This window comes from Empidonax traillii, unplaced genomic scaffold, assembly GCF_003031625.1.
Source record: "Empidonax traillii isolate 1590-97213 ecotype Southwest subspecies unplaced genomic scaffold, ASM303162v1 scaffold196:size3368384, whole genome shotgun sequence".
In the NCBI taxonomy this organism is placed as follows: Eukaryota; Metazoa; Chordata; class Aves; order Passeriformes; family Tyrannidae; genus Empidonax; species Empidonax traillii.
The window spans coordinates 2,118,973-2,135,097 of NW_020955389.1; the positions used below are offsets into that span (position 1 = coordinate 2,118,973).

Sequence of the window (16,125 nt, forward strand, 5' to 3'; positions counted from 1 at the left end):
TTTTTTCATGAGAATTGACACAGTGTGGGACATGCTATGAATGTGAACTTGGTATCTTTCCTCAGTAAATTGGATGATGTTAGAGGTTCTATTTTGCTTATTTGGTTCTTTTCTTGAAGATATTAAATCCTTGTGTTAAAATTGTTATGGAAGACAGGGTGTTGGAGTCTTTCTGTGAGGGACTGAGGCCTTGCTGTTTTCCATATATGTTTCAGAGTGCGAATTTTGTCCCCATTAAAGTCTTCATTAGAAACTCCTTTAAGATCATGGACATTATGTGCAAACTGTATAATGTGTAATGTCTTTTTATGTGTGTATTTTTTACCTTAGTGAAGAGAGGACTTACAAAGTACATAACCTGTCTGAAGGATTTTATGAATGATCCCAAAAGAGAAGAACCTCTAGTTGGTATGTTTTTTTGTTTTATAAATTGTGTGCCTTTGAATTTGTAGCCAAATAGCTTTTTGAAATAAAAGATGGCATTTTAGATACTGTTTCATTTTCTGGAAATATATTCAATAACTTATAGGATAATATCTATCTCATACTTCTAAATGTTAGCTTGTTGCACTGCATATTGTGAAGGCCACTTCTTTTATACACTGTTAATACAACTCGTTCCTGAAGGAGCCATCTAAGGAAACAAGCTGTTCCCAGACCACAGAATTGGTCTTAACCCTGCTGCTCAAGTCCCAGAGGAGTTTGCCTGGGACCATGTCTAGGCAGCTTTTGGATATCTCCAAGGTGAAAAACTCTACAGTCTCTCAGGGAAACCTGTGCCAGTGCTCGGTCATCCTTGCAGTCAAGGCATGTTTCCTGATGTTCGGACAGTGTCTCCTGTTCCAGTTGTGCAATTGCCTCTTGTCCTGTTGCTGGGCACCACTGTGAAGAGCCTGGCTCCCACTTCTTTGCACCTTCCCTTCAAATATTTATGCACATTGATGAGATCCCCTCTGAGACTTCTCTTCTTCAGGCTGAACAGTTCCAGCTCTCTCAGCTGTTTCTCATAGGAGAAATGTTCTAGTACCTTCATCATTTTCATGGTCCTTCACATGTCCATGTCTCTTGTACTGGGAAGTCCAGAACTTGACACAGGCACTCCAGGATTGGCCCTACTGGTGCTGAGCAGAGCCTGCTGTCAACACTGCTCCTTTTTCTTCTCAGGGATACCCTCAGCCTTCCCTGTTTCATCTTCAACTTGGTGTCGACCAGATCTTTTCCTAATAATCTGCTTTCCAGCTAACCAGCCTTCAAGTGGCATGTGCTGGTGCCTGGGCTTGTTCCTTCCTGGATACAGGACTTGGCACTTGCCTCAGTTGGCCAGCCTGAGCTTTCTGTCAGCCCAGCTCCAGCCACTCAGGGTCTCTCTGGATGGCAGCACAATCCCCTGGTGTATCAGCCATCTCCCAGTTGTATGTCATCAGCAGCCTTGCTGGGGGTATGCAAGGGTAACAGGACTAGACCCAATATTGACCCCAGGGTACACCACTACCTGCTGGCTTCCAATTGGACTTATTGCCACTGGTGACTTATCATCAGTCATGGTTCTTTATGGCTTTCTATTTGGTGGGATGTACCAGTGTTTCTGTTCAGTGAGATATTTTTCCTGTCTGTCCTTGGGAATAGTAAAACTAATAAGATTAATTTTAAGGCTTTCTTTCTTTCTAAGTGCTAGATTAGGCAACCCTTAGGAGAGGGCAATCAATGCTGCTTCTCAGTGGCCTTAGTGTTCCAAGTATGTACTGGTCGCCTAGAGAAATACGTTCCCTCGTGAAGACCTAAGTAGCAAATTTCCTAGTATTAGGTGAAAATTTCCCTGTTTAGTGCATTGCCTTTTTGTTACTCCACAAAAACTGTTAATATTAAAAATCATAGTAATTTATTACTATAAGCATTTTTAATAGAAAACTCTTCAGTTACAAGAAGGCCATCAGTTCACTTGGTAATAGTTTATTTGCACAGCTAAGATTTAGAAGGATAATACTGTAGCAGATCCGATATGGAGTTGAATTTCTTCATAGCAGCCTGTATGTTTTGCATTTGTGACTGAAGTGGTTTTGGTGACATGCCAGTGTATTTTTTCTATTGCTGAGCAGTGCACTGTGTCAAGACTCGTTACTCTGGGTCCCCACTCCTTACCACTTAGGTAGGCTGGGGGTGGGCCGTAGGCTGGGAGGTGTCACAAACAGGACTCTTGGCCCAAACTTGAACAGGGTATGTTCTGTGCTCCGTAACATCAGCTATCTCAGTTGAGACAAAGAAGGAAGAAGGGGGGATGGAAAGGGTAGGGTGAAGCAAGATTTAACTTCCAAGGTGGCTATTCAGAGACTGTGACTGGGTATTGGTCTGCTGGTAGGGAAGAGTGCAATGGGGTTTTGCATGGGTTGCGTGGGTTCTTTTTTTTTCACTCCTCTTTCCTTCACTTATTAATCTGTCTTTAATGTCAACCCCTGGGTTTTGTTGCTTTTGTTCTTCCTGTTTTCTCCCCACTCTGCTGAAGGGTGTGTATGTGAGCGAGCAAGCAGCTATGTGGTTCTTGGCTGCTGGCTGGGGTCAAGCCATCACAAATACAGAGCACTGGAAATTATGACATAAGGGAACAGCTGCTGTTTTTAACTGCTTTTAAATTTGTTATGTTTAGGCTGTTCAGAGTAAAACCTTTCATGCTAGGTAATGAACCTCAAACTTGGAGATTTATGAATACTTCTAAGGGATAGTCTCTGTAATTTATAGGAAAAATGAAGAAAAAGCCCATTTTAAGTCTTGTGAAGTGTGAAAATTTTTAGATTAAAAAATCCCCACTCTTTAAAGACTTTAAAAAAAAGGTTTAGATTTTTAAATTTTGAAGGATTTGATTTTTTGAAGTGATTAATGTCTTTCCTACATCTACGTTGTGCTACTTGGACACTGTCCAAATTATGCTCAACTGCGTAGTTTAAATGCAGTTTTTAAATCTAGACATTTGTGTGGCATTTCTATTCTCATTCTCTTTTTTAGTTTCTTGAAAAAAGTATCCCGAGCAGGAAGAAAGGTGCATGAAATATTTTCTTTCGGTGGGCTTGCAAATCTGCCACAGATAGTGTATTTCCTTCCAGAATAAGACTTTGGAAAGAGATAAATTTAACTGATGTGGTCCTGAAGGAGTATCGAAGTTCTGCAAATGGAATATTTTTCTATGTTAATTTTGGCTTTTAATGAGCAACACTGAAGAGAATACATTTGTTTATAGTAGTATATAGTAAAATACAGATATTTATAACTCCTGATTTTACAGGTTTAGAACATGTGGTTGAAATCAGATTTGAAGGAAGAAAAGAACCGCGTTATGAGTGCAAGCTGTGTGAGCTTAATACAGAGATGGCACCCATGATAGAACATCTTAGTGGATATAAACACAGAAGAGCATACATTGTGAGTTATTTTTGATGCATTTTGATAAAAATTTCTTTATGATACCCCCCCTTTTTTTTTCTCTAAATAATTAGTTTAAAACCCCATGTGATAAATTAGTAATACTTGTACAGTTGACTCTTCATGAGTCAGATCAACATGAAAAGCTATAATGCTGTGAGCTGTTGAGGCAGTTCAATCCAGAGGTGCCTGTATCAGCTCAAATATGTGTTCATACGTGTTTGGATTGTTTTCAGGATCAGGTTCCTAGAACGTTGTGGTTCTTTCTTATTCCTCAGAATGTCCATAGCATTGCTGGATTTGGTACAGAGGATGTTTCCTTTTGGTTGCAAGCTTTGCATGGTATCCATTTTTTGTTTTGAAGCCTAATTAAGTAACTCTAAAATTTAATTAGTTGTGTTACAGAGAAAAAACTAGCTCATAATGCTTAGATCAATGTTTACCAGCCTTTTGGAAGCTTGTCCAAAAGGTGAAATGTGTCAGTTTTTTAATATTGTGATGAATTTTCATATTGACCTTTTCAAGCTGTTTTTTTCAACAGACTAAGGAATTTCCAGATAAAATGAAGAGAAAGACAACAGATGTAAAAGAATGCAAAATCTCATTTCTCAAACGGATAGCAGGAGAGCTAGAGAAGACTGAAGGATTAAAAATGTATCAGGTAATTGGAAGTAAATGTAAAGTATCTGGTAATGTGTCTTTTATTAAGTATTTATGTTTGATGTAGTTAATTTTAAAAGTACTGCAGACAAAGCTTGTTAATTTTCTTTGCCTTTCTAGGAAGTGTAGTATTCAGTTGAACTAAACCTTTACTTAAAGTTGCCGTAAAAAGTCAGGGGAAAAGAACAATGGTATTGAAATTCATCTGAAAACAAAAGTTGTTTATTTTGGAGGTTTTAAATTTTTTAAATTGAAAATGTTCAGTCTGAATTCCATGGTTCGGAAATTTCACTGCTTGACTTCAATAATTTTTAATTTTTGCAACTTAGATTTTCTCAAAGGTAAGCAAATTTTCTCTCGAGTTTCATTCATATTTACAGGATTCTATATCTCTGAAACTGTGGGCTACACTATGCTGGCATAAATTCCTAAAGGCAGTTGCAGTAGGTACTCTTTTGAAACTTTATTCAGAAAGTCTAATGTGAAGCTTTTTCTGTTTCTAGATTGAAGGTTACATAAGACCAAGTACCTCACGTAAGTCCATGAATTTCTTGAATATAATAGATTTGATGTAATTGATATTTGGCCTAATTTGACTAAGTGGTTGAAGGAAATTGCCAGACTTACAATGTTTCTTAGCCAACCTGAAGAAATACTTCCTTGCTGCCTTTTGACCCTAGTACTAATATTAGAAGGAAGATAGGTTTGATTGGAATGGGTGAAGGTTGTGTAGATCAACAGAATTTTTCAGTGTGAGTCTATTTTGGATTGATCATTAGTGGCTTCTGTGGATTGTACTTTTTAATGCTGGTCTGCAAAACAAGGTGGCAGAGAATCTTTTTGAGCTCTCTTTGTGTCTCTTGTGAAGAAGAGGGAATGTGACACAGTAATCTAGCTCAGGAATTCTCAGCTCAGGGTAAATTGACATCAGTCAAGTCAGCAGACTTCTGCAGAAGTGGAAGACATGCTCAAGTATCTACCTGGAACATCAAAAAGGGTGATCCCACCCAGACCTACAGGATATGAAGAAGTGAAGAAATGGACAATAGTGAAGTTATCTGCAAAAGCATTGTGTCATTCAGTAATAAGATTTACTCTAGTTGGGTGGTAAGGTCAACATCAAATGAATTCCAAAATAAAAATATTCTGGTTATTTAGAAAAGAATCGTGCTTACTGGTTTAGCAGCTGTATATCTTTAGACTACATCATATTGGCAAATTTCAAAACTCCATTCTGACAGCAAGAGTGAGTTTGAGGATGTAAGTAATTGAAAGGCCTTTTGGTGACATGTACTAGTTTGCAAGCGACAAAATGGGCGTTAACACCAAATTTTGGCTGCTGCACAGATCATATGCGAAACTAAGATAAGATTATATATTCTTATATATATATGTACACATGTATGTATGTATGTATAAGGGACCTTGAAGTGATTGCTTTTCTTAAAGGAAAAATGACAGCATTTCTTTATTCTCTAAAGAGGAGAGGTTATCTGTATTTTGTCTTGGGCTTTGGATTAAAAATACTGACTTATTAAGGTAATTGCTGTAGCCAGTTACTCAAAGTGAGAAGTTGAGCTTGAAGCCTTGTGACACTGTGTATAAGCACAGTTTGGTAGTAGAACATATCAGGTTCTGGTCTGATTTAGTCTCTGAATTCTGCCTGCATTTTTTTTTCCCTATCTAAAATCTACTCTTAATGCTGCTGTGGGATACAGCAACAAACTGGAAGTAAGTCCAGAGATTGGGTTGGCTATTTTGCACCAGGCTTTTGAGGTTGAAATTATAGCAGATACCTGGAAAAGCCTATCTGTATCTTCAGTGGGGAAGTGATAACTCTGTGAGTCAATACAGGATGGGAAGTGATAGACTGGTCAGTCTTGCTAAAGAAAGAAGGTTGCAGTGAATGCCAAGCTGTATATGAGCCAAGAGAACACTTTCATTTCACCCAAGGCAAATCTCATATTGTGATACTGCAGGATGAGCACAGGCAGAAGATTGGAGAACAGTCTTATCCCCTATTATTTGGTACTGGTAAGACCCAACGTGGAATACTGTGTCCAGTTTTGTTCCTTCCAGTTCAAGGGGAAGCTGGAGAAACTGGAGAGGATTATGGCGTTTCTCAGGGGTCAAGAGCATGTGCCTAGGGGGAGGGTTAGAGGGAGCTGTGCTTGTTTAGAATGGGAAAGAGAAAGGGTAAGGAATGATAACTGCTTGTAGACTGCTAGAAAGATGACAAAGCCAAAGTTATTGGTAATTGCAGGCAATGTAACGAGATGACCAGAGATAGCAGGTTGAGAGGCTGAACTCTGGAAAAACTGAGTTCAGGGAGGGTAGTACTGCACTGGAACAGGTTATCCATAGGTAGTGAACTCTTCATCCTTGCAGGTTTTCAAGACTTGGTGTTACAAAACTAGAATCCTATGTTGGCAGTAGTCCTTCTTCAAGTGGAAGATTGAACTAGACAATGGAACTGGAAGTTACTACACAATGAAACTGCCTGACCAAAGAGGTTAAAAACCACCATTCCTGAAGATTTATAAAACTCAGCTGGACTCAAGCATAAACATTCAGATCTAATCTTGAGGCTAGTTATTGTCAAAGTGAGCAGAACTTCAGTCATTAGCTGGAGTAGAGTGAAGTTTCCAACAACTGAGCACTACTCCTTGTCTCCACTCATCTTCTTTTCAAACAGGGTGGATTTTGAAGGTTTACTGGAAAGACAGCATAAATTGAATAATTCAAGGAAAATTATTCTGATTGTCAGTGTCCTCATCTTACAGTTAATTGGTTTCTCTTCTTACCACCTCTGTGGTACTTCTACCTCTCAGACTGGACTAGATGACTTCCAGAGGTCTCTTCCAACCTAAACTTTATGATCTGTGAGATTCCTGCAGAGAGCCCTCCCATCCTAAATTGCCATGATTCTTAAATCACTGGATATTTTCTTTGAAATGGTTGCAATCTTTTTCTTTCCTGGCATTTAGAAAACTTTAAGGCAGTGCAGCTTCATGTTGCAACTCATCAGCATGTGCTAACCATGTTAACATGAGGTGGTTAAAATGGTAACGTAAGTCTTTTAGCCTCATATTATAGGATCAAAGATGTCACTTGTCCTGAGAATTATTATTTGTCCTGTTGCTTATCAGCACAGGAACACCTGTGCTGATAAATACTTAAGAAGTGATAAGTTATGTACCGTGCAGTAGCTGATTCTCTGAAGCAGTTACTGGCTTAGACTGCCTTGTTTTACCAAGGTTTCCCTCCCTCCTCATGTTATACTCTGATAGGGATGAGATGATTACACATTCTAATCCCCATAACTTCTTTTTGGAGACTGTATGTATATGCAGCTTAGAGGTTCACTGGTATATACACAGAAAAAAACCATTCACAAATCTTTTCACTGTTTATGTGGAGTAGGCGTGCCCACCTCGGTTCAATCCATACAGACTTCTTGTGTGGGATTCAGCTGCCTGAACATGGACAGGTTTGTAGGGTACCCTGCAAGTTACGGCACAAGTCTCCCATAGTTTTTTTTCATCAAGGATGCCTGGTAGTTCCTGAAAGGGCAATATGTGTCTAGGTTTAGGCTTCTGAATCCTGCTCTTTAAAGAAACTGCAGCCACTTCAGGGCCAGTAACTGTTCTCTGTGTGTAATGCATCTGTTGCAGTAGTATGGTGGAAACCCTGTGATGTTGCTAATAATACTTTTTCATTTTCTAGCCCCATCAAAGAAGAAAGCAAGGTGAGAATACTACCCCCACAGGGGAATCAAAAGAGATTTTTTTTATCTACTTTTCTATAACAAACATCATGACATATGGGGAAAATATTTTATATTGTCTTTCCACTGTACTTATTCCTCTTTCGTAGATTGTTCCTTTTTGTCTGTGAGGAAATAGTAGCTATGGCTTTTGAAATATTGCACTCAAAAAGAAATTGCAGTTGAAATTTCCAGATGTTTCCAGTCTATTTAGGATGCCATAGGCTGAGTAAATTGTACAAAATCCACTTCTGTTCATTTAGGAAGACAAAAAAACCCTACCATTACTTTAGTCATCTCCTTTGAGATCCTTTGATCTGTAAAGAAGTTCATGAGTACTACTGATCTCTTTGAGAGTCATGCAGAATAAGGACCTTTATGGCATATTTAAAATACTGTTATTTCTTAGAGAAAGATATCCTGTATTGGTAAGTGATACAAATTTGGAAACTGAAATATTTTGGTTCTGGATGCTGTGAGTAAAACTAACTTTTTAGTAGTTTTTAGAATGCATCTTAATATTTCAATTTCTTTCTTTTAAGGTGGGAAGATGATTATAAGCATGAGGTATGTAGAGGTAAAATGCAGTAATTCTGCAAGTATCTTATGTTGTAGCAGTTTCCTTATGCTGAACTGCAGTTTCCCTTCTCTGTTTTGCCCCTCTTGAGATCCAAGGTATTCTATTCTGAAGGTTTGGTTTAAATTTTAAGATACGTCTAAAGGTTCACAATTGTTTTTTCTAAGTCAAAGGTGAAACTCAAAGTGATCAAAGTATCTGCCTTAACCAGCACTGGGCACAAACACTGAGAACTGCCTCGTTTTTATCGTAGTGGCAGAGGTTGGTTGTGTAGGCCTGAGGCTGGTCAGGTACCGTGCTAAATACAGCTGAGCACTTGACTTTTTTAAACATGATTTTGATCCTGAGTGAGGAAAACCTGGGAAAGATAGCTCCTGTAGGGGTGTGGCTTAGATGTGAAATGTGCTCTTCCTGGTATTGAAAGTTGTATTTGTAGTAGCTGCTACCTAACTGTTAGTGAGGCTTTAAGGTTACATGTTTATGGCTGTGACCTAAAATTACTGTCTTTTCTTTGTGATGACTTGTTGTTGGATAAAAGATCAAAAGATCTTGTTTTGTGCAAGATGATGCAACAAATATTATAGTATTCAATCTTTTAATTTTTCTCCCCTATTCTACAATTCCACAGAATGATCCTTTTCGGAAACAAAAAGCCCTAGAGTTCTTGGTATGTATGTAAAATAATTGTGACGAGTTGTGCAGTTTCACCAATGTGATGCAGTGAATATTGTGAAGGAGCCTCTGATTCCTGACCAAACTCATTTGACCACAACAATAATTTCTAAATTCTATTTTAATGGACTCCGCTCTTTGAAAAGCTGGTTCAGTTGTAGTGTAATGTCAACTCAGAACAACTTGGTGGATTAAATGTGGGCTCTTGGCCTGTTCTCTGGATGACTCTTCCCTTTGCTGAGGAGTCACTCTGAGAAGCAGTGTCAGTTTGCAGCACTGATGTTGCTCAAGTGCTGTTGGCTGCCGATATCTTATGGGGTTGGTGATAACACTGAACAAGAGGAGCCGGTCTGATGTTGCTGCCTGGGATGCCGGGGCTCGTGCTGCTGCTGCAGAACCAGACAGCCAAGTGAAACTGAGGGATATGAGAGCGCAGCTGCTGGTGTTGGAGTGAGTGGGGAAGTTTTATCAGTTGCTGTTGGCAGTGGTGTAGTAAGCCTTGGTTTGTCTTCTGGGTTCATGCTGTGAAAATATCTGACCATTTGTATTCACCATTTTACTCTGTGAAAGTCATGTCCTGTACCAGCAATTGGAAAATTTTATTTGAGTTTGAATTGTGTTTATACATGGAAATCACAAGTAGAATGTTTTGAGATTTGTGCTTAATTTCTTTTAAGCCATGGCTACTTGTGACTTTGGAAAGAGGGAGTCAAAAAGCAAGTTTAAGGGATAATCAGTAAACCACTAAAAATACTTGATAGATAGCTAATTGACTTCTATCTACAGGAATCATGGCTATTCCTTGTGGCAGACTGCCTATATTCTTTTAACTTACTGTAATCACTTAAAACTTTATAAACTTACAAATCAGTCTGAGGCATACTTTTTATTCAATTTTCTACACAGAAAACATAAATTTAGGACTTGTGCCCTTCTCCATCTGCAACAAAATGTTCATGATTGACAGTAAAGGAGTGGCAGAGAAATCCGGGTTTATGCTTATCAGACCATAATTATGTTCACAATTTTATATTTGGATATGTGTGTGTATACATTTATTATATGTCTTACATATCAACTAATAGCATAAATTTGGTTATACAAAAATCAAAGTTTAACTTTGATCTCTTTGTGTATATGACCCTTCGGCATCCTAATAACCAATTTTAATCACGTTTTTCAACAGGAGACTTTTCACATCACCTCAGACTCAGAAGCAACACTTGTTGTTCGCATCACACAGGAACTCACAGAGGCTTTGAAGGCCTTTTGTGAAAAGAAAGCAGCAGTAAGTAACCTAATCTTGACCAGAGTTTTTTTGCCATTGGGAGGAAAGGAGTTAACACCCTGCCAAACTGTACTGTTATAAACTCTAATGGTTCAGGCATGGTCAAAAACCCCAGTTAAATGTACTTGTCATCCTTTTTTTATAGTTGGTCCCTTGCTTGATAGCTCTTCTTCTAAGATTAATCAGGCTTTAAGTGCCACCCAAATAGACCACTTCTTTCTTTCGTGGGCATGTGGGTAAGTCTATCTTTCTAGTGACCTGTAGCTCAGTTGAGAGCTTTAATCTATTAAGACTAAGGTATGCAAGATGTTCTTGACTTCCTGTTGGGCCCCTACAAACCTCCATAGCTTCTTGGCATAAAAAGTTGGATACCTGTTGAAAAAAAGGGTCTGAAGAAGGACCAGAATTTGTGAATAAATGATTCATCACCTCTGGTAGCTACTGGTTCACAAAATTCAGCATTTGTTTTTAATGGAGGATGTTTCAGACTGTTTTCTCAATATATCCCATGTCAGCTGAGGTACAGTAACTATCTCTGTGCAAATGCCACCATCACCACCAGTTAAACATTGTTGCTGTAGCTTAATCTCTCAGCTGAGCCTTCCATTTTGCACTTCCCAGCTAAAGACAGGATGTGCATATGAACCAGTTTTATATTTTAGCCAGATGATGATGACAGATACGAGGCAATAAAGAAATTTGAAACGGGAGGCATTGTCTTCCCCAGATACTTCATTCCATTCTCCAGGTGTGTACCTGTTCCAAATAATACTTTTGAAAATTGAGGTATAGTGTGGTCAATGTGAACAACAGAACAACACATCCTTCATGTGGATTTTGCTTTCACCTAAAATTGTACTCTAGTAACTTTCTTTGAGAAATTTACTATTTTTTTTTTTTTTAGAATGTTTAAGATTTGAGTTTAAAAACAGACATTCTGACCTTTTGCTTTACCTAGGTTAATTATGCTAATAGTCTGAGGCCACTGATGTCAATATCTCAAGATGAATTTCCAGGAAAGAAAAGCATCCCAAAACACTATAAGCCATATGGAAAATACAAAGGTAATTTAGATATTTTGTTCCTCATTTAAGTCTACTCTTGAGACTGTACAGATTGTGAAAAAATTTACTTTAATGGCCAGCCAGAGTGCTTCTTCGCTAGCATGCTCTGGTTCTGTGCCCTCTGAGTCAGTTCAGGATATCATTTTCTTAAGCCTTAATGACTTCAACCTCAACTAAGAACATTTCTGTCTCACTGAGTAGTGTTACAGCAATAAAGGTTATAGGAAATCCAAGCAGTGACCCTTCCTGACCTATTTAATGTTAGAATTTTTGGGTGAAAAGATGGCAGGCTCAGGTGAGACATAAAGGCAAAAAATGGGAAAAGAACAGAAGGACACTTCATAGAATCACTTCATAAAATCTTGTGTTTGCAGTTGATATTTTAATATTTTGCTAACTTTTAGTGCCCTTTCTTTATTTATTCAGGAAGTTCTAACTGGAATCAAGGTTTTTTGTCTCAGTATGAAGAGTACTCTGCAGATGCTTCTTTTGCTCCTGCTCACTTATACAGTTACCAAACAGATGATGGATCATCTTCCTGTCATATGACATCTAATGACATTGCCATGATGTCTGCACTCAGGGACTCTTCTGCTCTTCAGACTGGAAGTCCTGCCAGTGGTGTCAGTGAATGGCTGGGACAGTTCAGCCGATCTGCATCTGGCAGTAATTCAGCTGGTGGGGCCTCTTCCTATGAGACGAGCCCAGTGAGGGAGTACTCAGCAGAATATTTGTCCAGAGACGTGCAAGGAAGTGAACTCCGTGATAACAGGCTCTCATATGGCAGGGAAAATACAAAATGGAGGAATCAACAAGCGTGTACAAAAGCATGGACTGTAAGTGATCAAGGATTATCCTATCCCAGTTCTACAGCCTCGTATCCTTCATCTGGGAGATACTCCACAAATGATCCATTACAAAGGTATTCCTCTTACAAGAATGATGAGTCTGTGAATACTTGTACATCTTCTGCAAGTTCTGCTGTTTCAGGAAGAGGTGTCTCCAGGTGGCACCAGGACACCAGGTGGAATGAGCGGAATGAGGACTCTAGGTGGAACCAGAGCTTTAGCTGGAACCAGGAGTCTAGCTGGAATCGGGAATCTAGTTGTCAAGGATTCAGGCATCAGAAAGCAGGCTACAAGAGTGACTGGACTTCACATCAGGACTCATTTTCTGGCAGTGGTTCACACAGAGATTACCAGCAGTTCAGAAGCTCAGATAGGATGTTTGACGAAGATGATGTTGGTCTTGCTTCCAACACTGTGAACAGACTACAAGGAAAGGATATACCTACAATGACCAGGATGCTCAAACAGTTGGCTCCGTATTATCCAGTACTTCAAAGTAAGATTGTGATTAGTTTGCATATAAAATGAGTTACATCAACGTAGTTGCTTTAACACAGGCAGGAGATTGTGTGTTGTGTGTGTTGCAGAGACAGGACGTGCTGTTCAGGGGAGTCGTTTTCTTTTTGCTCAGTGTCTGTATCCGCTGGAGAAAGGTGGTATGGCCTCTCTGAGGACACTGTGCCTCTTGACAACTAAACAGAGCAGACAGTCGGAGGAAATTTTGATAGAATAAAAATTTCCTGAATGGAAAGGTTTGTCCTAGGTCATCACTCTAAGTAGCATTTTATATCATGACTTTGTACGGTTAGGGTCGCAATGTTACATTGCAATATGCTTATGTTGTTAGCATATTTTTAGAAATTGATACACTACATTTCTGTTTAGACAAGCAAAGGAGAATGTCACAGCAACTGCATTCTCTGTCTTAATGTGGTGCTGTATGAGGAATATGTAATTTATTCTAGAGAATGTATTGGCATAAAGAAAAACATATTGTAATGCATGCAGAACCAAACCTGGATGGCATTATAATAAATAATCCAAATGGATCAAACCCACTGGGATAACATTAATGTTATCAAAGAGCTGGTTCATTATATGACAATTTATTTTTTTCTAATTATTGTAGCAATAGTCCTTAATGTTAAGAATAGTGATATAGTATTCAAAATAAAAGATTCTCCTTTGGAAATAGATTATGAGAAGGGTTTAAAGGGAGGTGGGCATAATGTACTGTATACCTGTCATTTGGACAAATGCAAACTGTGCTTCTGGTACTAGAATTAGTTAATTAACTAGGAAGCTAGTTAAGAGGAAAACTTCATTTTAACATTTTCTATGCTGTGTTATGTGAAAGATCATGAAATAGAAGTAACTTTAAATATCTTTATTTCCTCTTTCTAGAACTAAATATTCAGACATTAGTCAACGTGCTAGTAGAAACTAGAGGAAAAGACTGAGGAGCAACAACAGCTTAACTGGAAACAGATGAAGAGATTCAAGAGTCTCCATCTCTTGCCTTTCAGGAAAGAGCCTGCATTTAATTCTGCATTTAACTGGTTTTGGAAGGGTAAAGGGAGGTAGGGTTTAATTTTTTAACCTGTAAAATATAGCTGGAACACAAACTTGCACATAACGGATGAACATACTATTTTGTTTAGGCTTTTTGTAATGTATTTGTTACATCTTAGTATATTACAGAAAAAATCTTTTGTTATTTTTTGAAAATATGTTAAAGTTATTCCATCAGCAGAAAGACCTTTTAAACCTTTTAACACCCTTCCCAATTCAGAAAAAAAGAAAAAAGAAGTTTTATGTTACCTCCTTGAGAAGAATATTAAAAAATACTGGTTTACTTTTCTTCACACAAACGTAAGGCCAATTCTATTAATTGGAGGCTTTATAATTGGCATATTTTTAGAAAGTGATACACTGCATTTCTGTTTAGACAAGGAAAGAATGTCACAGCAAAGCAATCTGTCCTAATGTGATGCCATATGAGGAAAATGTTATCTATTCTAGAACTGGTAGGTAATATGGCCTATTACTTTCATTTTTGCATAGTATAAAGAGGTTTGAAATATATGCAGATTTTATTATATTGTTCAGAATGAAATTGCTATAAATTTACTTAAAAACTCATTTGATGGATTGACCCGTCCTAAAAATAAAAAATCTTGATTCTTTCTACTGGCAAAAGCTTATCAAGAAATAGTAGAATCCATAAGGCACTCAGATAAAATAACAGGAAAAAAAATAATCAAAATGTCATACTAACTGAGGAATACTTACCAGTTCATGATGTTTATCAGTGGTCTGTGTTTTTTTTTTCTTTTCCCCACACTTCTGGGCCGCATGCTGATAAATTCCTGGCTTTGGATGTCTGCTTTATGTAATTAAAACCACCTTACATGGAGCTGACATAAAGTAAAGTGAGACAGTTTACTCCCCAGGGTCCATTTTCCTTCTCACTGCTGTGTTGTGGACTATCATTTTTCTTCTCACCCATACCTGAACTGTGTCTGAGCATTAAATACTTATGCTGAAGCAGGATTAGTCTTCATGAGCCTGACAAAATAAATTTTAAATCCTCTCATGTAAATTTTAACAAAAACTCATAGCAATTTATTATTGAGCATATAAACTCAATTCCCTAAAACGTTACAGTTCTTCTGTAATTACTTTGCTTCTGCATCTGAAAAGATATGCTTTCCTTTTGCATTCCTGTTCACTATTTCCCTTACTTCCTCTCATACGTACTGGTGTGAGTGGTTTAAAATGGCATACACTTAGTAGTTGTGCCATACACTTTTATCCACTGAATTACATAGTAATTCTTCTTGCTTAAAGGGGAAAAGTAACATTTCCTACCACAGGTGTCTGCCAGTTTTGATTTAAAACGCTGTGGGACTGATCAGTTATTATCTACATTTAAAAATTATCAGAAGTCATTTACACAAATGTTACTACCACAGAAAGTGTAGTGCAACTAAAATTCTGAAACTGTAGGAAAAAATAGGCTTTGGCACAGAGGTAAGCATTTTGAGGCTGCACCTGAGCCCTTTGCATCAATTTCACATTTCCTTAGAAAGCCATTGATAAAAATACAGGCTAGAACATGCACTGGGGGGTAAATGGTCTATTTTTCAGCCATTTTCCTGGTCTGTGGTACGCCTGCTTTCATACCTTCAGATGTGTGTTATCCACTGGGACAAGAGTTGTTTTAATCCAGAGCCACCTGGGTGATTCTTTGCAGCAGTGATGCTCCTTCACAAAGTGGAAGACAGTGAAGCAGAACAAGGACAACTGGACACAGAGACATCCTTTAGAAAAGACAACTTGGGAAGTCTGTCAGATTCCAGCTTTTTTAGTTTTGTAGCTTAGACCTATTAATGCTCCTTAAAACATTTCCCAGGATTACGGTACTTCATGTGGGTGCATGATCCAAAAGGACAGATTCCTCAGTGGGAAAGGAATGAGCAAGTTCTTTTTAGCCCAAAACATTGGGGCTCTTCTGTTAATGTTTTGTTTTGGAAAAGAACGTTTCTAGTGATCATCTCAGCCTTCTGGGGAGGGAAGTTTCAAGCAGTAACTGGTGGAAGTCTTTCTCCCTTGAAGTAACTTTCACAGTTCATTCAATGGTGTTGCATGAGGTAGTTTCTGATATTAGCCATTATTTTTGCCCCCTTGTCCTTTGAGTGGCAATGCCCTAAGTGCTTTGAGAGAATTCCTTATTTTGGTGGGCTTATGCCATGGAGACCATTGGTCTCTTCCCAGATATTTCACACCAGAAGAGTGTTCAGTGTTGCTGTCACTAAGGGTCTTGATTATTGACAATT

General features: G+C 38.3%; 1 protein-coding gene and 1 long non-coding RNA gene across 5 annotated transcripts in view; one reads left to right on the forward strand and one right to left on the reverse strand.

The window, feature by feature from the left end:
- LOC114058940 overlaps positions 1-14,731 on the forward strand; it is a 31,763-nt gene extending 17,032 nt beyond the window's left edge. For 3 of the 4 annotated variants that reach the window (XM_027886834.1, XM_027886837.1, XM_027886836.1), the window contains 11 exons: positions 331-408; positions 3,275-3,411; positions 3,953-4,072; positions 4,575-4,605; positions 7,798-7,819; positions 8,380-8,404; positions 9,043-9,081; positions 10,270-10,374; positions 11,333-11,438; positions 11,865-12,782; positions 13,691-14,731. In XM_027886834.1, coding sequence (XP_027742635.1) covers positions 331-408; positions 3,275-3,411; positions 3,953-4,072; positions 4,575-4,605; positions 7,798-7,819; positions 8,380-8,404; positions 9,043-9,081; positions 10,270-10,374; positions 11,333-11,438; positions 11,865-12,782; positions 13,691-13,746 — 1,637 coding nt within the window. In that variant the 3' untranslated portion in view covers positions 13,747-14,731. The remainder of the gene's footprint in view (positions 1-330; positions 409-3,274; positions 3,412-3,952; positions 4,073-4,574; positions 4,606-7,797; positions 7,820-8,379; positions 8,405-9,042; positions 9,082-10,269; positions 10,375-11,332; positions 11,439-11,864; positions 12,783-13,690) is intronic. The other variant, XM_027886835.1, reaches the window with a different exon arrangement.
- LOC114058942 lies at positions 12,600-15,569 on the reverse strand. The gene is made up of 3 exons (XR_003571549.1): positions 15,473-15,569; positions 14,579-14,703; positions 12,600-12,709 (listed from the first exon to the last, which is right to left on the reverse strand). It is a non-coding gene; the product is annotated as an uncharacterized LOC114058942 (long non-coding RNA).
- Between the last annotated feature and the right edge of the window lie 556 nt (positions 15,570-16,125).